The 21,695-nt window shown below is 42.3% G+C and overlaps 1 protein-coding gene across 1 annotated transcript in view; it reads right to left on the bottom strand.

Annotated features, from left to right (window-relative positions):
- FBXO36 (F-box protein 36) overlaps positions 1-21,695 on the bottom strand; it is a 97,620-nt gene that overhangs the window by 8,041 nt on the left and 67,884 nt on the right. The window contains exon 3 of the mRNA XM_007453266.1: positions 10,854-11,026. Within this exon, the coding sequence (XP_007453328.1) occupies positions 10,854-11,026 (173 nt within the window). The remainder of the gene's footprint in view (positions 1-10,853; positions 11,027-21,695) is intronic.

The raw sequence follows: 21,695 nt of genomic DNA, 5'->3' as shown, positions 1-21,695 counted from the left end.
TAGGGAAATGCAGAGGTCTGGTTTGGACGTGTTAAATTTGAGATGTCTATACTGCTAGATCTAGGAGGCAGCATTGAGCATGCAATGAGATATAGAAGTTAGGAGTTCAAGAGGGCAACTCAGGGCTGGAAACGTATGTTTGAAAATTAGCTGCATGTAAATAGTATTTAAAGCTATCATCTCAGTGTGACTGTAGATAGAGAAAATGGCCCAAGGAAGTGCTCTAGGACATTCAGCATTAAGCAGTCAGGGCATAAAGTTTTCAGCCAGGGAGACTGAGAAGAGCAAAGAAAACCTGGAGAATAATGAAATGTGTAAATGCTGCTGAAAAGTCAAATAAGATGGGAATTAAAAACTGACTGGTGGGACTTCCCTGGCAGGCCAGTGGTTAAAACTTCACCTTCCAATGCAGGGGGTGCAAGTTCGATGCCTGGTCAGGGAGCTAAGATCCCATGTGCCTCGCAACCAAAAAACCAAAACATAAAAAACAGAAGCAATGTTATAACAAATTCAATAAAGACTATAAAAGTGGTCCACATCAAAAAAAAAATCTTTCAAAAAAAAAAAACTGGTGTATTTTACAAGGTGATGGACAATAGCAACCTTGACAAGAGCAGTTTCAGTGGCTTAGTGGGGATGGATGCCTGGCTAGAGTGAGTCCAAGAAAGAACAGGAGAGGAAGTAGAAATAGCAGGTACAGAGAATGCTTGAGGAATTTTGCTTTAAGAGCAGAGTGGGGAGTGAGGTCAAGGCAATTTTTTTAAAATGTATGTTTATGTGCTGATGGAAATGATCCAGTAGAGGGGTAAAATTAATGATGCAGTGATGCATGGTGAAGGGGGATAACTGCTGAGCCAAGTTGTTGAATAGGTGATAGGTGAGGGGAGTGAAAGCCACAAGTGGAGGTGTGGCCATGGATGATAACAGGGAGAATTTATCACCTGCAGCAGGAAGTAAAGCAGAACGAGGCAGCAGCAGGACTGGTGAGTGGCCGAGGAGGCCATTCTCTTATGACTGCTTCTAGTTTCTCACTGAAATAAGAAGACTCAGCATCAGTTAAGAGTGAGGAAGAAGGTGGGATACAGAGACTTGCGGAGAGAGAAGAGGGTGTAAAATAGACACTCAGAGGATGAAAGAGAGAAAGAAACTCAGTTCTTTATTTTATAAGCATAGTGTAGTCTTTGGTTCTGAGTTGGTTTCTAAAGCCAGACACATGTTCAGAAAACAGTCCCAAGAAACACAGAAAAGAGGAGAAATGAAAAATTAAGGTCTCTTTTTTCTAGTATGGAAGATGTTAAAGCAGGTAACTGTATTTGAGAAAAAATACTATTATGATACTATCTTCATATATATGAAACTTAACGTACACACTGCTTTGTTCAGGATTTCCAGTTTGTGGCAGAGATCGTGACGCTAACCAAGTATTCCCTCTCTTCTCCCACATCTCCCTGTGCCACGCAGTTACGTGGGGCCATGTAATTCATTCTGGCCAAAGGACTATGAGTAGAAATGCTGTATCAAAACAGAGTGCATGAGCCTCAGCTGTCTCTTCCCTGCCGCAGTGACTAAGGACACCTCATGCTTCAGATGGTTCAGTTACAAGACGCTGGAGTCTCTAATAGCCTGAGTTGCTGAAAGACATTGTGCAGCAGAGCCTCCTATCAGCCCACAATGAGTATGAATCATGAATGAAACAAACAGATATTGTTGTCCTAAGCCACTGTTGTTTTAGGGTGGTTTGTGATCCCAAGTCACAATTTCTAACTTGGTCTATCCTAATATAGTTATTATGGAAGGCTTTTGAATTTTTCTAGTATTTGATATGTAATTGCAACTTAAGGATGACTACAACCTTTGAATCCTCCACAAGATAATGATGGGGTCCTTCTTGTAGTGCAACTCGTTCAGAATGAAATCACCTTTATGGAATTCCATCAGTGAAATGATAAGCTGGTATAGACTCAAGACATCTTCTGACTTTATCCCTTCTGTTAGTTTAAATTTCATGGTTGCAAACTTGGTTCATTAGAAGTGACTCACAGGTTTCCCTGGTGGTGCAGTGGTTGAGAATCCACCTGCCCATGCAGGGGACATGGGTTCGAGCCCTGGGCTGGGAAGATCCCACATGCCGTGGAGCAACTAAGGCCGTGCGCCACAACTACTGAGCCTGCGCTCTAGAGCCCTGGAGCCACAACTACTGAAGCCTGTGCACCTAGAGCCGTGCTCTGCAACAAGAGAAGCCACTGCAATGAGAAGCCCACGCACCGCAACGAAGAGCAGCCCCTGCTAGCCACAACTAGAGAAAACCCCGTGCGCAGCAACAGAGACCCAATGCAGCCAAAAATACATAAATAAATAAATTTGTAAAAAAAAAAAAAAAAAGAAATGACTCATAGACAAATATTTAAAAGATATATGAAAAAGGAATCTGAGCGACCACAATTATATAGATAAGGATAATGAAGACTGACATGTCCTGAGGGGGCAGGACCTTTTCTGCCTTACTGCTCATGGGATGCTTCCATGTGGCCTGAGGAAGAAAATATTTTCATGGCTTTGAAAATATCATTGTGGGACCTACCTGCTGTAGCTTCAGTCTACCTGAGGGAAAAAACACATTCCCATACTTAACTCCATCTTGTGAAAGACAGAACCTGTTCCTCATGTTCTTCAGGGACCAGCTGATTTGAACGCTGGCCCTGCCACTTAGTAATTAAGTCATCCTGGACATGCTACTTATTGCTCCGAGCCTGGTCTCCACATCTGATCTTGCCTTTAGTCATCTGAGTAGGAGAATAAACTGATTCAAGCACACCAGCCATGGAGTAAGGCTGCCTGGGCACAGCACCTGGCTCCACTGTTCACCATGTGTGTGCTTTACCGGAGCCTCTGTTCCCTCCTTGAAAATCAGGACAAGAGAGTCTCTACTCATCCATCGTATGGCACTGTTTGAGGATTGCACTGGATGACGTACATTCAGCGCTTAGCACGTAGTAGATATTCAATAAATGGAACTTATTATGATTATATGGAAATGATACTAAACTTTTAGTGCTGTGAGGATTAGGAATAACATATATAAAGCACATGGAAAAGATGTAATCAATGGGCAGGAAGGGGAGACAGAATAGATGCTACCTCACCCATTTCTGAGGAGACACCAGACAGAAAGGCCCCATAGGCACTTAGCCACTGGGAGGCCAGTTCAGTTGCCACAGTTGGGAGTCTAGGGAGCACCCCCCAGCACCAGGATTGGGACAACCCCGCCACCACGTGACAGCTGTCTAAAAGTGACCTGACTGTGCCCCTAACTGATGTCCCCCACTGTGGACCATCACTTCAGCCCACCAGGCCACACCCAGCTGCCCACTATCCACCCTGCCCACAATTCCAGACAGCCAAGCATCCCATTCCCACCACCCCTGGCCTGGCCTTGGCACTGTCCTACTTTGCTCCCACGTGTTCTGACTTCTTTCTGGGGGAGGCGAAAAACATGTAAGCGTTATCTCTATTTCATGACACCATTACACTCACTTTCGAGCAGAAAGCAGCCAGTGGTAGTTACTTTCATACTTCATGTTACTCTAAATGTATTCCAATAAGGGAAAAGAGTGAATTTCAAACAGAAATTAATAGTATAATCAAGCATAATCGTTTAAGATCCTTTCTGTGTAAATATCAAAAGCAAAAACTATTATATTCACATTCAGCAATGCTGAATCTTCTGATAATGACAGCCCCCCAAACATTTTGATGTTAGGCAGGTCCTTCATTATCTTATTCCATCTTCAACAGTCCTTCAAGGTCCAGCTTCTCTACTCGGATTACAACATATTCTAAATATAAACAAGAAAGGAAAACTCTTAGAAAATATCTTAATATTAAAAAATAAAACAGGACTTCCCTGGCAGTCCAGTGTTAAGACTCCATGCTCTCAATGCAGGGGGCATGGGTTCGATCCGTTGTCAGGGAACTAAGATCCGGCATGCCATGCCACGTGGCCAAGAAAGCGATAAAATAAAATAAAATAATTAAAAATAAATAAATAAGTAAAACAGATCTGAACCTCCTTTTAAAACTCTGAACTCTGTAACACTAGTATAGGTGACTACCCCTTTCCCAGCACAATACATTTCAGGATATCAGTGTATCTTATATAACAGATTATGGAAGAAAATGATGAGGTTTTGGAGGAAAGGAAGGAATTCTTAGAAGAGAGCTGAAATTTCCACCAGTGTAACTTCATTTATGACTTATATTTTACAATGAAAATATTCAGTTTTGTTTTGTATTATAAGTTGGTTTACAAAATACCCCCATCTAGGACTCCCAAACCCTGGGGCTCTTTTGCTTGATAGATGCCAGGTTGCAAAACACAAAGTACCCATCCTATGGTTCCAGCTGCTTTGATCCAAACATAGCCAATCGTGGATTTAGCTCCCCCTGGAGGTGGTGCATGAACTTAACACACATAAACTACATTCAAGTTGAAAGGGATCCTAGGGTTTATCTATTTAAAAACTTTCCTTTTATAAATGTGGAAATTAAGGCTTAGAGGGGATAAGGGTGTGACTGCCCAAGGCTCATGGTGCAGAGTAGCTGAGCAAAGAACAGAACCCAGGTCTCTGGTCTCAAGCTGATTTAAACACCCACACTGCCTGTACACAAGTGGAGATGGAAAAACAACAGCCCCGCCCCCATCCCAAGCTTCCAGCCTTTCAGAGTCTCATGAGATATTTGTCTGTACAATTTTAATATCAAATGGTCAAATTCTTGGCCTGGACGCTTAGAATCGGGTTGCAAGACAATGCAGACGCTGGGTCCACCAAGACCTACCCAATCCGACTCGGGGCCTGGCCTGTTTTCACCTGCTCCCTGGGTGCCGTACCTACGTGGCCAGACTTGGGGATCACAGTCATAGGGAATTTGGGAACATAAGGAAAAATTTGTTTCTCTGTAGGCCAAAATGTGACAGAGGAGAGATTTTCTTCCTCCGTGGGCCTGTTCCTGAGTCACTACCAAGATGAATATGTTTATTTGCTAGTCATGATCGTCCCTCCCCCTTCTGGACCTCAGCATTCCCCAGGAAGGGTCTATGTGGCAGCCTTACCTTAGTGAGCTCACTGCAAGCCCAGGGCTGGCCCTCGGTGTGGCTTTCTGGTATACTGTGATGTGGGACCCACCTTTCAAGGGTGTGCTTATATTAGCCAAGCTCCCAGAGGCTGCCTCTTTACCCTGAGAAATATAATCATCCACCCACGAGACCTTCAGATGCTCATCCCTGGAGCCTCCACGGCTTGGTCAACACGGAATCAGAGCAAGGGCAGGCAGCCAGATGGCCCTGATTGTTGGTGGCATTAAGTTTGATAAGTGGAAACTTCCATCCTTGGGTGTGGGCTAGCACCACGGGCTCTCCCAGGCTAAGGCCCCCGTCCACCCAGAGTCCCTACACCCTCTGTGTCTCTCATGTGTCTTTACGCTTCCAGGGCAGACCCACTTCTGCGGAGTCCAGTCTAGCCATAGTGTGGGGCGTTATTTACAAATAGCAGAGGGGAAACAACCTAAGTGTCTATCAGTAAGGATCTAGTTTAAAAAATTATTATTTGTCCATATAATAACAACTTAGGGCACTTTTCTAAACTGAAGATTTATATGTACTGACATAAAAGAGTGTCTAAAATATGTTGTGAAGTAGGAAGAAAACGGACAAAGAACAATATATAATATGCTACCATATGCTTTTTTTTTTTTTTTTTTTTTTTGCGGTATGCGGGCCTCTCACTGCTGTGGCCTCTCCCGTTGCGGAGCACACGCTCCGGACGCGCAGGCCCAGAGGCCATGGCTCACGGGCCCAGCCGCTCCGTGGCATGTGGGATCTTCCCGGACCGGGGCACGAACCCGTGTCCCCTGCATCGGCAGGTGGACTCTCAACCACTGCGCCACCAGGGAAGCCCTACCATATGCTTTTTAAAAGGGTATGTGTACATGTATATAAGCTCACACTTCACGCACACACTTATATGTGCATAGACTCTCTCTGGAAGGACATATGAGACACTGGTAATATAATTGCTGCTGGAGATGAGAATTAGAGGAATGAGGATCAAGAGTGAGAGGGAGGGACTTCCCTGGTGGTCCAGTGGCTAAGACACCGTGCTCCCAATGCAGGGGGCCTGGATTTGATCCCTGGTCAGGGAACTAGATCCCACATGCATGCTGCAACTAAGAGTTTGCATGCCGCAACAACTAAATATCCCGCATGCTGCAACTAAGACCTGGTGCAGCCAAAATAAATAAATAAATAATAATAATAAAAAGAATGGGAGGGAGAATTACTTTTTACTACACATTAAAAGACATACAATATTTTTCAATTTTCAACCTGGTTATTGTAATGCAAATCGATTTTCTTTTTCAAAAATATAAACAAAATGGATATAGCACAAAGCCCAAATGAGAAGCGTTCAGGAGTTAAGAGTGATGGGTCACAAGGGAAGCCATTCCTCTGAAAGGGGACAGCATAAGCAAAGGCCAAGGGGCCCAGAGAGCCCAGCACATGGGACAGCTGCACGCAGTCTACCTGGCTGGGGCTGGGGGCAGAAGCTGGGGCCAGGGCACCACGGCCTGAAGTGCCAGCTAAGACTTTGGATCTCATTCTGAAAATGATAGGACATCACTAAGTGTCACTGAGCAGGGCAGTGATATGACCAGAGTGCATTTTAGAAAGGCGACGTTCAGCCTGCCTGGAAGAGCTACCAATGAAGCAGTGAAAGGGCAGCCATGAAGGGACCCGCCAGAGAATTCTGGAAGCAGAGATGGGTCAGGACATGGAAGGCCTCTTGCCCTTTGGATGTGACAACCAAGAGGTTACTGTGAATGAGGCCAGAGATATTTAGGAGGCATGCAGAGAGGGGAAATGAGAGATGAAGGGTAAGCAGACAAAAGGCCAGTGGCTCCCAGAATTTTGGATGTTGTAAGACCAGCAAAATTTTTAGATATCAAACAAAACAACAATTAAGAACCAAAATAAGACTGCTGACTTTTTAATTTGCCAAGTAAGGAGAATTTGTTAAAATTATCACATTTTAATACCACTATTTTATTTTAAAAAAGGGACATTTTAAATCTCCCCCAAATAGGAAGGCCTAACCTCTGTTGAAGAATCTTCATTTAAATGGAATGAATTTTGCTTGATGACAAACTCTTCACATCACCCATACTGTTCCCATTTTATCACAGATTATAAAATCTCAGTAGGATGAATGGTGCTGGTTTGCTGAGTGTGAACTGCTAGGTAAACCCTTATTTTCACAAACAGGGAAGGAAAGAGATTGAATAAGAATAGAGTTGAGAGTTTTTGTTCTTTGAAGGATGAGACTAATTTAAGAAAAGTCAATGTACCGAGAGGAAAAACCAATTGAAAGAGACCTTTAGAAATAGGCACTAAATGTAACGTAGTTTCCCAGATTGGATCCTGAAAGACCAAAAGGATATTAGTGGAAAAACTGATGAAATACAAATCAAGTCTGTGTTTTAGTTAATATTATTGTAGCAACATTAACTGTTGAGTTTTGATAAAATGTCCCAGGTTGGGCTTCCCTGGTGGCGCAGTGGTTGAGAGTCCACCTGCCGATGCAGGGGACGCGGGTTCGTGCCCTGGTCCGGGAGGATCCCACATGCCGCGGAGCGGCTGGGCCTGTGAGCCATGGCCGCTGAGCCTGTGCATCCGGAGCCTGTGCTCCGCAACAGGAGAGGCCACAACAGCGAGAGGGCTGCGTACCACAAAAAAAAAAAAAAAAAGTCTCAGGTTATGTAAGATGTTAGCATTAGGGGAAGGGTATATGCAAACTCTCTGTATTATCTTTACAACACTTTTATAAATCTAAAATTATTTATAAATAAAAAGTAAAAAATATATAACAACAACCACACAGAAGAGAAAGGAGGTAAGTGACAACCTGAAATCCTTTGGGTTGGAACTTGGAGCTGGGTGGCAGGTGGCACTGGTCTTGAACAGGAAGGAAACCTCCCTCCCTGGGACCACAGGAAAAAGTGGGACAGGGATACAATTAATTTGCTAATAAATGTGCCCCCAAAAGTTTGAAATAGAAGACTCTTCCTTAATAAAATAATTTAATAACTGAGGGGGCAAAACAGTAAATGAAAGTGGTTTATAAATGAAGGGAAAAACACGTAAATGGAACATATAATATTCAGACTAACAACAGAAATGAATGGTTAATATTACACAGAAAGAAAAAAGCAGCAGCCTTGGATCATATTCCATCTTTGAATAATTCTGCTCTGCGAGGATTCTGAGGGCTGAAATCAGCAACCTAGAAAAGCCTTACTTTAGAGTGCCGGGTAAATTATGGAGACTATTTTCAAGATTGCACTAACATAATGGCAGGGCATTGAGAGGGAGAGGAATAGAAAGTGGAAATGAGCAAAACCCGGAGGGAAGCCAGTTGCTCCAAGTAAGGAATCTCCAAGTAAGGAATCAATTTCACAAGACACTGCAGTAGCCGCCATTTCCTATGGAATCCTTACATTTATTCTCAGGACAAACCCAGGCCCTGGCAGAAGCTTTTAATACATTCCCACTACTATATTTTATTCACTTAAAACTCCCCTTCAGTGATGATCATTTTGTAACATATAGAAATAGCAAATCATCATACTATGCACCTGGAACTAACAGAGTATTGCTGACCAATTACACATCAATTAAAAAACAAAAAACCAAACAGCAAACAAACAAAAATCTTCCTTCATTTAAAGCATGAATAATCAGCTTCTTAGCAGCAGCAAGTACAAAATCTTAACTTTAATACTTTTTTTTAAAGGGCAAAAAAATACAGTACAAAGATATACATAATACTTGTTTCTGGCCCTCCAGTTTAGGGGGGAAAATCAAGTATACATGTTTTTATACTCAAAAGGGGTATATTAAGTAATACAGATTGTAAACTTAAAATTAATATATAAAAAGCAAGGAGGGCTTCCCTGGTGGCGCAATGGTTGAGAGTCCGCCTGCCGATGCAGGGGACACGGGTTCGTGCCCCGGTCCAGGAAGATCCCGCATGCCGCGGAGCGGCTGGGCCCGTGAGCCATGGCCGCTGAGCCTGCGCGTCCGGAGCCTGTGCTCCGCAACGGCAGAGGCCAGAACAGTGAGAGGCCCGCGTACCACAGAAAAAAGAAAAAAATCAAGGAATTTTTTTGCATTACTGTGAAAAAAATGTTGACTTTTTAGATAATAAGATTATGATCTGAATCATCTTGGGAGATGCTGCAGGTTCTTGTATAAATGGACGTTGCCCTGGTGAGACAGGCTAGAACCTGGGACCCCTTGCTGGAGCTGGGACCCTTTGCTACAGTGCTGCAATGCTTACACCTGGACACACCTCTCCTTGAGTAACCCAATACAAAGAAACGGTATGGGACTAAAAATAACTGCATGCATGTGCAGCTGGGACAAATTGTGGACAAAAAATACAAAGAGACCAAAAAAATCCCAACTGCCACTTTTGAAGGGCCGGGAGCAAAACCAGGGTACTGCGAATGCCCCCTGCACACAACACTACCTAAGGGGTGGGCAAAACACCTAAGCCACCCCTCCAGCCCGACCCCTGGACACACCCCTACCCTCACCCCATGTAAGGAACAAGCTTGCCCCCCACTCAGGGAGCAAGCAAACAAGGGAAACTGTTGTTTGTTCTCGCTACCCCGTGCTGCAGCAGGGGCCCCAATAAAGCCTTGACTGAATTTCTTGTCTGGCCTCTAGTCAATTTCTGTTGATTGGGGAAGGCCAAGACCTTCTACCTTGTACCTCTGTACCTTCCACCAAGTCTTTGTACCTTGTCCACACTTCCCTTGTTGAATTGCTCACACTACCTGGTTGGTAACACCGGTACATTACAGCTAAATACTGAGTTAGGGTTCTTCAGTTGCAAGCAACAAACTCCAACTCTGATTAACTTAAGCCAAAAAGGATTAAACGGAAGGATAGTATGTGTGTGTTTAGGACACGACAGGGCTCTAGAATTGAAGGAATAGCTGAAGGGGCAGGAACCAAGGCATCTTTCAGGATCTAGGGAGAGGAACTAATAATAGCTGCATCAAGGCCCTAACACTGGTTGAAATCAGCACTAACTGTGTTTTCCATTCCTGTGTCCTTCTGCTGAGGATTCAAAGTGAGAGAGTCTATTTGGTGAGTTTGGGGCATGGGGAAAAACAGGGCACTACAACGAACAGTGCCTCAGAATCACCCATAGTGGGAGATAGGTAATTCAGAAAAGGGCTTTTACTGGAAGAAATGGAAATGGCTGGGGAGTAATCACCTCCTTCCTTCTTTTATGCCATCATGCCTCTGCCTGAGTTTCTGCCTGGACCTGGAATGCCCCTTTGACCTGGAATGCCCCTAGCTAGCCAGACCACCTGATGAACTCCTATTTTCCCCCAAAAACACAGAAAAAATAACCCACTTCTGTGAAGCCAGGCAGAGGAAATCACCTTGTACTGTCTTAGTACCTTGCTCACACTACACTGTGATGATTTGTACCTTGTTCCCTTGTTCAGTTGCTCACACTACATTGTGATGATTTGTACCTGTATGGCTCTCTCCTATTGGACTATAATTTCCTTGAGGGCAAGAATAATGTCTTTTCAACTCTGTTGCCTCTGTGCCTAGGACAGTACCTGTCATAAAATAAGTATTCAACAAAAGCTTGCTGAAATAAATGCAAATAATAAACCACTTCTATATTAAAAAAAAAAAACTTGAAACAAAATTAAACAACTTTGAGGAAGCACAAGGAAAATCCTATACAGACCCAAAATAATTTGACTGTTACCTTTGCAAACCTGCGTGATGTTTGAGAAAGCCTGGCAATGTCTTCAAGATCCAGATAAGAAAGGATACTCAGGAGCAAATCGTCTGAGAGCCGTTCAAGGAAGTCAAATTTACCTTCGCATAAATTGAAGACATAGTCTAATATTCTTGTGCCAAATATTAAGGCAATTTGAACTGTAATTCAAACAAGCCAACAAAACAACACAGTCATCATGTGTAGTCACATAAAAACTATGGTCATTATCAGTAAGACAAGCTTTGGGGCATTTTCCCCCTGAGAGTGATGTTAGATTTTGCTGAGTCATCCCTGTTTTCACCAAGCTGCCTTTGGGACCAATGGTATGTTTTTGCTGAGTCATTCCTGCTTTCACCAAGCTGCCTTTGGGACCAATGGTATGTATTTATGAGACATGTATTTCCAACAGCTGTCCTTGCCCTGAGATCACAATCTTTTAGGTGTACTCACTGTTCAACACAGCGATGGACTGAGTCAAATTCCAGTCCAGACAACTCACTTAACTAGTCTCAGTGTCATCCTCATCTTCATCCTCCCAATCTCCATGACTGGGCAAAGATGCTGGTCCATGTCGGTTTTTTTCCTACCCCTCCCCCCTTCCCCAAATTGGTGTGAAACATTAATATCTCTTGATTTTAATTGACTTTTGTTCTCTTATTGTTATACATTGTTTCTCTATGAAACTTCCTTCCTTCTTCTTTACCTTCTTTCATTCCCATCTTTACATAATAAAAAAAAAATAGAAAGAGGCGAAGAAAAAAATAGAGGCATATTTCATGAAAATTGTGTCAACTTTTGACTATTGTTTTTCCTATCTTTTCAGTTATTTCCAAAATAGGAAATAGTCCACAAAGAATCAACCAACACTATGATCTACCCAAACGTGTTTAATGTAGGAGAAAACAGGGTTGGGTTTTTGTTTGCTTTTTTTTACCCCAGCTCTCTGAATAACTAAGAAATGGCTAATAAATAATAAAACATGTTTGGAAGGATACATATTCAAATTATAACAGTGATTAAATCCAGGTGGTGGTTTTTACTTTCTTCCTTTTGCTTATCTGTATTTTGTAATCTTTCCGTAATATATTACCATGTAATTTTTTAAAATCTAGGATAAATGGATGAAAGGAAGGAAGGAAGGAAAGAAGGGAGGAAGGCTCCCTCTTTTTATGAGAAAGGAAAATGGGGTTATAATGGAGTATGCATGTGGATTCCAGTGGTCCCAAAGCTGGGGACTTTCTTAGTCTCTTGAAGCTCATTTTTCCACTTCTGCCTCTGAAAGCACCACTATATCTAGCTTTTCCGGAGAACTTCTCTTAGAACAGAGAGAGTGCACTCTCTACAGCAAACTAACTGTCCAAGATTTGGGCGCCACCTTCCTTCCCAGCCTGGAACACTCCTTCTGGGGCAAGTGGGATGGAGCTGTCAAGAATATCCAGCTTCCTGCAGAAGCAGGCAGATCGGTGATCCTAAAGGTAGATGGATCTCCAATCTCAAAATGGATGTAAGGTGTGGGCTATGTTTATGTAAAAGCTCTAATTGTGCTAACTTGGAAGAGCCGGCCATATAAGATTTCTCTCCAAAACTGGTTAGTCCAGCTTTCTAGAGGCATTAAGGGTTTTATTTGCTTCTAAATTCCAAGTGCTTCCAATTCAAAGGACTTCTAAAGTCCAAAGGTTTTCTTGTGGGGGGGGGGGGAATAGCCCTTCAAAAACTCAACCTAAAAGGGTAGATATTATGAAGAACCCTTGACTCACCAGCAGGATAAGAGGAAAAAGCAGCGCTTGTTTATTGGAAAAACAAAACAAAACCCTTAGTACAATAAAATTTCCTTAAAATAATTGTAGATGTTTCAACATTTTAAGATTCCAGGAAAGCATACTCAAAGCATGTTCAGATGTACTTTAGAAAGTCCCTGGTGGTCCAGTTAGAACTCGGTGCTTTCACTGCTGAGGGCCCAGGTTCAATCCCTGGCTGGGGAACTAAGATCCCACAAGCCACGCAGACACACACACACACAAAAAGTCTCTACCAATAAAGTCTTTTAAATGTTAAGTTTAAAATTATAAAAGGACACATACACCTAAGTATGTAACATGATCGTTTCAAAGTGTATAGGTATTGGGGTCCTTAGAAAAAATTTTTTTTGCTTGTTTGTGTTTTTTATGTAACCAACATCTACACCCCAGACCAGGGATGGAACCCGGGGCCCCAGCAGTGAGAGCCCCAAGTCCTAACCGCTGGACCACCAGGGAATTCTCACATCTGTTTCTTTTAAAATAAGGAAAACAGGGACTTCCCTGGTGGTGCAGTGGTTAAGAATCCACCTGCCAATGCAGGAGACACGGGTTCAATCCCTGGTCTGGGAGGATCCCGCATGCTGCAGAGCGGCTGAGCCCCTGCGCCACAACTACTGAGCCTGCACCTACAGCCTGTGCTCTGCAGCAGGAGAGGCCACTGCAATGAGAGGCACCCGCACCTCGGGGAAGAGTGGCCCCCGCTCGCCACAACTAGGAAGGGCCCACGCGCAGCAACGAAGACTCAAAGCAGCCAAAAATAAATAAATTAAATAAATAAATTAAATAAGGAAAACAGTGTTAAAACAAACTCCATTTTGAAAAGTAAAATCAGCTCTTTTCGTGTTGGATTATGTGGCAGCCAGCCTCCAAGAGAGCTCCTGATTCTCTCCTCTTGGGTTCAAGCCCCTGTGTGTTCCCAGCCCACACTGAATTAGGGCTGACCTGTGTAACCAATAGGATATCGCAAAAATACCCCAGGACTAGGTCACAAAAGACTTTGGGGCTTCTGTCTTGCTGTCTTGGATCACTCACTCTGGGAGAACCCAACTGCCATGTCCTAACACTACTCTGCAGCACCATGGAGAGGTCCATGGGGAAGGAAACTGAATCAGCCAGGTGTGTAAGCCATCATGGAACTGGATTCTTCAGCTCCAACCAAGCCTTCAGTTGACTGGGGTCCCAGGCAACATCATGTGAGACCCTGGATCAGAACAGCTCGGGTAAGCTGCTCCCAAACTCCTGACCCAACTCTCTGAGTTAATAAACATTTATTATTGTTTTAAGCCTTTGGGTTTGGGGGTAATTTGTTACACAACGATAGACAATAAAGATTTAGGTACCTGCAAGTGTTGTGGTACCACGGTGGAAACCCAGAATGTGGGAATGGCGTTGAAATTGGAAAGTACGTGGAGATTTTTTTTTTTTTTTTTTTTTGTGCGGTACACGGGCATCTCACTGTTGTGGCCTCTCCTGTTGCGGAGCACAGGCTCCGGACGTACAGGCTCAGCAGCCATGGCTCACGGGCCCGGCCACTCTGTGGCCTGTGGGATCTTCCCGGACCGGGGCACGAACCCGTATCCCCTGCATCAGCAGGCGGACTCCCAACCACTGTGCCACCAGGGAAGCCCGTACGTGGAGATTTGAATGAGCTTGAGGAGAGTGTTAGTGAAAGTCTGAAAAGCCTTCAATAAGTAGTATAATAAGTAAATAATATCTGTTCATAAAAGTCTGATGGACTCTGAGGAGGCTTTACATGTGAGGGCTTAAAGAAAAGTGAGGAAAATATTATTAAAAAACTGGAGAAAGGGGGAAGAAAACTGGAGGAAAGGGAATCCTTGCTATGTAGTGGCAGAAAGTTTAGCAATATTATTGCCTAGTGTAATATGGAAAGTACGAAATATTCCTGGTGGGTGTGTGACTTGGCTAAGAAGATTTCCAAGCAGAGTGTTGTTGAACATGTGGCCTGATTTCTTCTTGCTGCTTAAAGTAAAATGTGAGCAGAAAGAGATAAGCTGAAGGAAGGTCTCTTACAAAGGAGCCAGGATTTGCTGGTTTTGAACCTTCTCTGCCTCTTCGGATGGCAAGCAATGCTAAAGTTAAGAAATGACTCCCGGGCAAAGATCAAATCCAGAGCAGTGTCAGGAAAACATGGTATAAAGATGATGCTGAGAGTGTGGCTGGAAAATGCTTTGTTAATAACCATTCAGTGATATTGTAGCACTTCCAAGAAGCATAAGGGTATGGTCACTCAGGAGTCAAGGACAGAAACGCAAAGTAAAGAAGGGCTTATCGCAAAAAGATGTGTAGGTGTGGTTTTTTCTAATGGAGTGAACCCCAATAAGAATAACAGACAACACATAAGATTTTTAAGAGAATTATGTCAGCAGAAACACTGACTGCCAGCTTGAACTGAAAGGGTTCAGAGGTAGTACAAAAGGAAAAGATGACTCTGGACTCCCAAACTCCTACAGGCAGGAGGTAGGCTGAGAAAACTACACCTGCTAACATGGGCTCCCTTTTGCCAAAAAGGAAAGATGAATCAGATGAGGGAATCAAGAGTCCAGAGGGGAAGCCAAAAGCCATAGAGTCTAGTGATACGTTTTGAGCTCTAATCAAGAACTAATAACCTGTGCCCTGCTGGATTTCAGAATTTCTATGGACCAATGACTCCCATGGAGCTATCATTTCCCCACTGTTTCAAGAGCATTGTATACAGTGATTCTCTCATGCCTGTCCCACCATGATATGTTGGGGGAGAGGGGACAGAAAACCTGTCACTGGCTTCAGATCTAAAGGAACCATCCTTGAGGAGCTGTACTTAAGGCATTACACCTGAGGAGCCCTATCCACATATGGACCCGACTTACATGATGAGATCCTGAAATACTTAAAGATATACTTCAGGAAGAAAGAAATTTGCCTAGAAGGAAAGACTAGAATTTCAGAAGCAATGAAGATGAAAGAAATGGTAGTAAACATAGGCGAATATAAACAACTACTACTGTATAAAACATGTTTTAAATAACAAACTTTAGAGGAGGTGTCAAAACAAGGCAAATCAAAACAGCAGTCAACAATTACATATGAGGTAGAGGCTTAGAATGTAAACATTCTAAGGTCCTTATGTTCAAGAGACAGATAGAAATATTGACATATGTTAGATTTTTATGAGTTAAGTTAAAGTAAACTTGCTAAACTTTTAAGGGACACCAGCAGAGAGAGAGAGAAGGAGAGACAGAGAGGGAGGAAGGAAGGAAGGAAGGAAGGAAAGAAGGGAGGGAGGAAGGAAGGGAGGGAGGAAGGAAGGAAGGGAGGAAGGGAGGGAGGGAGGGAGGGAGGGAGGGAAGAGAGAAAGAAAGGAGAAAAAAATATATATATATATAAGGGTAACTCCCAAAATAGTTGGTCTGTAATCACTTGGAGATTGGTTCACAGCTGAACAAAATGGAAAACTCAATTAACTTCTATTAACAAACAGAAGTTTATCTTTTTCTCAGCGTCTCTGAAGGGAGACCAGAAAGGCTGTTGAAGAAGTTCCATTATGTCACTAACGTCCCAGATCCTTTTATCTTTTCTGTTTCACATTCTTAAGATGTGGCTCTCACCCTTCCTGTTTTCAAGGCATCACAACCATGGTAAGTAAAAGGGGTAGGACAAGGAACAAAAATGGACATGGAAGCTGAGTCCACCCGTGTCTGAAGGCACCTTCGGGGATGCTCTATGAAACAGCTTCATCTTACCCAGCAAAACTGGGTCACATGGCCACATCTGCAAGGTAGGGAGGGAAATGTAGTCTCTGTCTTAAGGGGAAGAAAATGGAATAAAGGAAACACAAAAGAGAAAGGAAGACATGGAAACAAAACAAAAAGCAAAGAAAAAGCATGATAAGATGAAAGCACAAAATAAGATGACGGAAATTATAGACATATTAGTAATCACAGTAAATATAAATGAACTAATCATGCCAGCTAAAAGACACTCAGATAAATAATACATACATGCTTAAAAAAAAGATACAGAAAAGTGAAAGTAATAGAATGGAAAAAGCTAGACCAATACAAACCAAAAGAAAGCTGGTATAATTACAGTAATACCAGACTAAGTATACTTTAAAGCAAAACTCACTATTGGTAATAAGGAGGACCATTACTTATTGATAAAAGGAATAATTCACCAGGAAGATTTAATACTTCTAAAATAGTATGCCCCTAACAAAATACACAGAGAAAACACTGATGGAATTATGATGAAAAAATGATAAATCCTCCATTGCACTGGAAGATTTTATAACACCTATCAATACTTGACACACCAAACAGAAGTGAAGTTATAGAATATTTGAATAACACTATTAATAAGACTTATCAGTGGACATTTCTATAGAAAAACAAAGATCAAATATTAATGAGCTATGCGTTCAAATAAAAAAATTGATTACTTCCCCAAATTAGAAGAAAATACAAAGAGCAAAAATTAATAAAGTAGAAAACAAACATTATAGATGATCAAGGAAGCCAAAAATTTAATTTTTCAAAAGATTAATAAAATGGATAAACTTTCAAGAATAAACAAGAAGAAAGGACAAAAGCATAACTCAGTCCTATGAGAAATAAAAAGATTAACTACAACAGGGACTTAGAAAAACATTACACCAATTAACACAAAATAAGACAAATTGGGCAATCCTCCAGAAATATATAATTTACCAATTCTGACTCAAGAAGAAATAGAAAACCTGAGAGACTATAACTAATAAATAAATTGAATCCACTGTTTGATTTGAAAAAAAAAAAACCTCAAGTAAAACTTCAGGTCCACACTGATTTACAGGTTAGCTTTATAAACTCTCAAAGAACAGACAATCCAGATCTCATATCATTTGTTCCAAAAAACAGAAATAGAAGGAAACTCCCAATTCAAATCATGAGGTTGCTCTAACTAGCAATGATGGTAGGCAAAAGGAAAACTGCATACGAAACATCATTTAGGAACACACATGGCAAAAATTATAAATAAAGTATTAGGAAATTGAATCTATCAACACATTTAAAAAAATAAATTGTGAGCAGTAGAGTTAATCCTGGGGTCCAAGGATGGAATAACTTTGGAAGATATATTAATATTATTCACCATGTTGGAATACTACTCAGCCATAAAAAGGAACGAAATTGGGTCATTTGCAGAGATGTGGATGGACCCAGAGTCTGTCATACAGAGTGAAGTAAGCCAGAAAGAAAAAAACAAATATTGTATATTAACACATATATGTGGAATCTAGAAAAATGGTACAGACGAACCTATTTGTAGGGCAGGAATAGAGACACAGATGTAGAGAACTGACATGTGGACACAGAGGGGAAGGGGAGGGTGGGACGAATTGGGAGATTAGGTTTGACATAAATACACTACCATGTGTAAAATAGATAGCTAGTGGGAACCTGCTGTACAGCACAGAGAGCTCAGCTTGGTGCCCTGTGACGACCTAGATGGATGGGATGGCAGGGTGAGGGAGGTTCAAGAGGGAGGGGATATAGGTATACATATAGCTGATTCACTTCATTGTACAGCAGAAACTAACACAACATTGTAAAGCAATTATATACTCCTATTAAAAAAAAACATTTGACTATGTAAGGAGCTTTACACACTTTTTGAAAATTAAATATTTTCTTTAAATGGAAAAAAACACAAATAACAGGAAAAAATGAGCATCTCAAAAATGTAGAAAAATTATTTCGGGGACTTCTCTCGTGGCGCAGTGGTTAAGAATCCGCCTGCCAATGCAGGGCACATGGGTTTGAGCCCTGGTCCAGGAAGATCCCACATGCCGTGGAGCAACTAAGCCCGTGCGCCACAACTATTGAGTCTGTGCTCTAGAGCCCACAAGCCACAACTACTGAAGCCCCCGTGCCTAGAGACCATGCTCCGCAACAAGAGAAGCTGCCGCAATGAGAAGCCCGCACACTGCAACAAAGAGTGGCCCTGGCTCACCACAACTAGAGAAAGCCCGTGCACAGCAACGAAGACCCAACAGAGCCAAAAATAAATAATTTAAAATAAATAAATTTTTAAAAATTATTTCATATAGTTCTGACATCTATTTATGAAGAAAAACTCCTAGAAAACTATAATAAAAGGGAATGTCTTTAACCTGATAAACCTGACACAGGCTAGTTACCAAAAACCTAATAATCGTATCAATGATAATAACACATGGATTTGTTTAGTATTCAATATTTGCCATGTACTGCTCTAATTTGCATATATATACAGTGTGTGTATCATACATACATATCATCATTCAATCCTCACAGTAACTCTGTGAGATAGGCACTATTATGATTTCCCTCTTATAAAGACAAAGATGAGGAACAGAGAGTTTAAGTGGCTTTTGCTCAATGTCACATAGTGAGAACTAGGATTGAAGCAAGCAGTTTTCTCCATAGTGCACCTCCTAATGGTGATTTTATGTGGCCTTTAATGTCAGGCCTAAGACTAGAATGTCTACTCTCACCATTTCTATTCAACATTGTTTTGGAGGTGGAGACAAAAAAAAAGAAGACACAAAAATATATCAGGGGGCTTCCCTGGTGGCGCAGTGGTTGAGAGTCCGCCTGCCGATACAGGGGACGCGGGTTCGTGCCCCGGTCCGGGAGGATCCCACATGCCACGGAGTGGCTGGGCCCGTGAGCCATGGCCGCTGAGCCTGTGTGCCCAGAGCCCGTGCTCTGCAACGGGAGAGGCCACAACAGTGAGAGGCCCGCGTACTGCAAAAAAAAAAAAAAAAAAAAAAAAAAGTATCAGGGTTAGAAGGCAAGGAAAAACTGCCATTACTGCAACTGCAGATGATCTAAATATCAACATACAAAAGTCAAGAAATTTTACTGAAAAATGATGCTGATCAACCTAAATGGGAAAAGAATTTGAAAAGGAATAGATACATGTACCTATATAACTGAATCACTCTGCTGAACACCTGAAACTAACACAACATTGTTAATCAACAAGACTCCAATATAAAATAAAAAGTTTAAAAAAAATTTAAAAATAAAGCAGTGTAATGTTGGTGTAAGACAATCAACCAATATGACTAAATATTCCTGGAAATGATAGATGTACATTGGAACCTGCAATATGTAAGGATGGGATTACAACACAGTGTAGGGTAACTAAACTATCCTATAAATGGTGCTGGGAATATTGACAGACCATACAGGAAAAAAAAATTATAACATTTCATCTCATCATAACCAAAAATAAACTTGAGATAAGTTAAAGACCAAATATGACAAACAAGTCATAAAATATTTAGAATTAAAAACATAGGAGTACATCCTTATGAAATCAGGGGAGGGAAAGATTTCTTAAACAAAACACAAAAGTACAAGCCATATATTAAAAGACTGACAAATTTGAATGCCATTAAAATTATAAACTTCTATATGGGTAAAAACTCATAAACAAGGTAAAAAGATAAACCCAAAACTTGGTGAAATAGCACATATAACCAAACCAAAGAATTGTAGCACATATAACCAAACCAAAGAATTGGTACTCAAAGTAAGAAAAAGTTTCTACAAACAACACAAAGAAGGTAAACAACCAAATACAAGAAATAGGCAAAGAAGATGAATTAGCAATTCTCAGAAGGAAATTGGTCAATAAATATAAGAAAGGGTATTCGACCTCATTACTAATCAGGGAATTTACACACCCAGTTTGGCAAAGAATAACATGTATCTTTGATTACAGTAAATGCTGGTGAGAATGTGGGAAAACAGCATCTCCCTCATAAAATGCCAACGGGAATATAAACTGATTTAACTCATTTGGAGAGCAGACTGTCAATACCTAGTAAACTTGAAGAGGCACATATCCTACAACTCAACAAACACCGCTACATGCCTGACTTAGAGAAATGCTCACACATTGCACAAGGATAAGTGAAGGTTTATTATTGCAAAAAAGTGGAAACCACCTAACTACCCTCAGTAGGGGAGATGATTGAACTATGGTTTGTAATATAAAATACCATAAGCCATTGAAATGAATGAACTAGATATACATATATCAACATGGATAAATCTCAAAAACAGTGTTCAATAATAAAACAAACTGGAAAAACAATACAGTATACCAGTTATGTAAAATTTAAAATATATAAAAGTAAAATATATTATTATTTTTTTTGGGGGGTGGGAACATCTGTGTTTATTTGAGGCACAGAAGCAGCAGGAGGGCTCCAGTGTGGCGGTTGCGGGGAGGGGGCCCGAGAGCAGCTGGATTTCAGGGTGGGAGCAATTTCTGGGTCAGCAGCCTAGACCTGGAAACAGTGGAAGGCCTGTCTTCCAAAAGGCTACTCTTGAAGTGAGTGAAATGTGGTGTGCAGAGATGCCAGGGGAAAGGGGTTCTGTGCTGGCGCTCGGGGCTCTAGGGGCTGCGGATGCCTGGATCCTGATGCTTACTCCCATCTCCACCCCCCGACACAGGCCAAGACCTGGCCACACACTCACCTATGCCCAGCAGGGCACATGGACCACACGCCTGTCCACACAGCACATCTTCTGCACCTGCGGGCGGCCAGGGCCGGGACAGGGGCAGGCCTGGGACCAGGTGGCCCTCGCAGCGTGTCCCTAGGACGCGGCTCTGACTCCGGGACCCTTGGGCTCCGTTCCCAGGTTCCCCCTGGAAGGCTGACCGGGAAGCAAGGGTAACTGGCAGGTGTGTGGGTGCAGGGGGCACCTACAGGGCCTACAGGGTGGGATCAGCAGGGTGAGGAATTAGAGGAGGAGGCTTCGAGATCCTCTTGGGTCTGGGAGGGGCTGGACTTTCCTTCCTTCCTGAGCTTTGGGAGTCTGGGCCGGGCACAGGGTCCCGGCAGTCAGAGGCCTAATCGCAGCAGAGCTGACAGCAGGCTGAGCGGGAGCCCGAGGCCCAGCACGGTGCATGGCACTGGCCCGCAGCCCACTGTCGGCACACTGATGTTGCGCAGCGAGCTCTGGCAGCAGTGGGTGCCCACGGACGCCAT

This window comes from Lipotes vexillifer, unplaced genomic scaffold (assembly GCF_000442215.2).
Source record: "Lipotes vexillifer unplaced genomic scaffold, Lipotes_vexillifer_v1.1 scaffold471, whole genome shotgun sequence".
Taxonomy (NCBI): Eukaryota; Metazoa; Chordata; class Mammalia; order Artiodactyla; family Lipotidae; genus Lipotes; species Lipotes vexillifer.
This window is presented reverse-complemented; position numbering and strand designations above follow the sequence as displayed.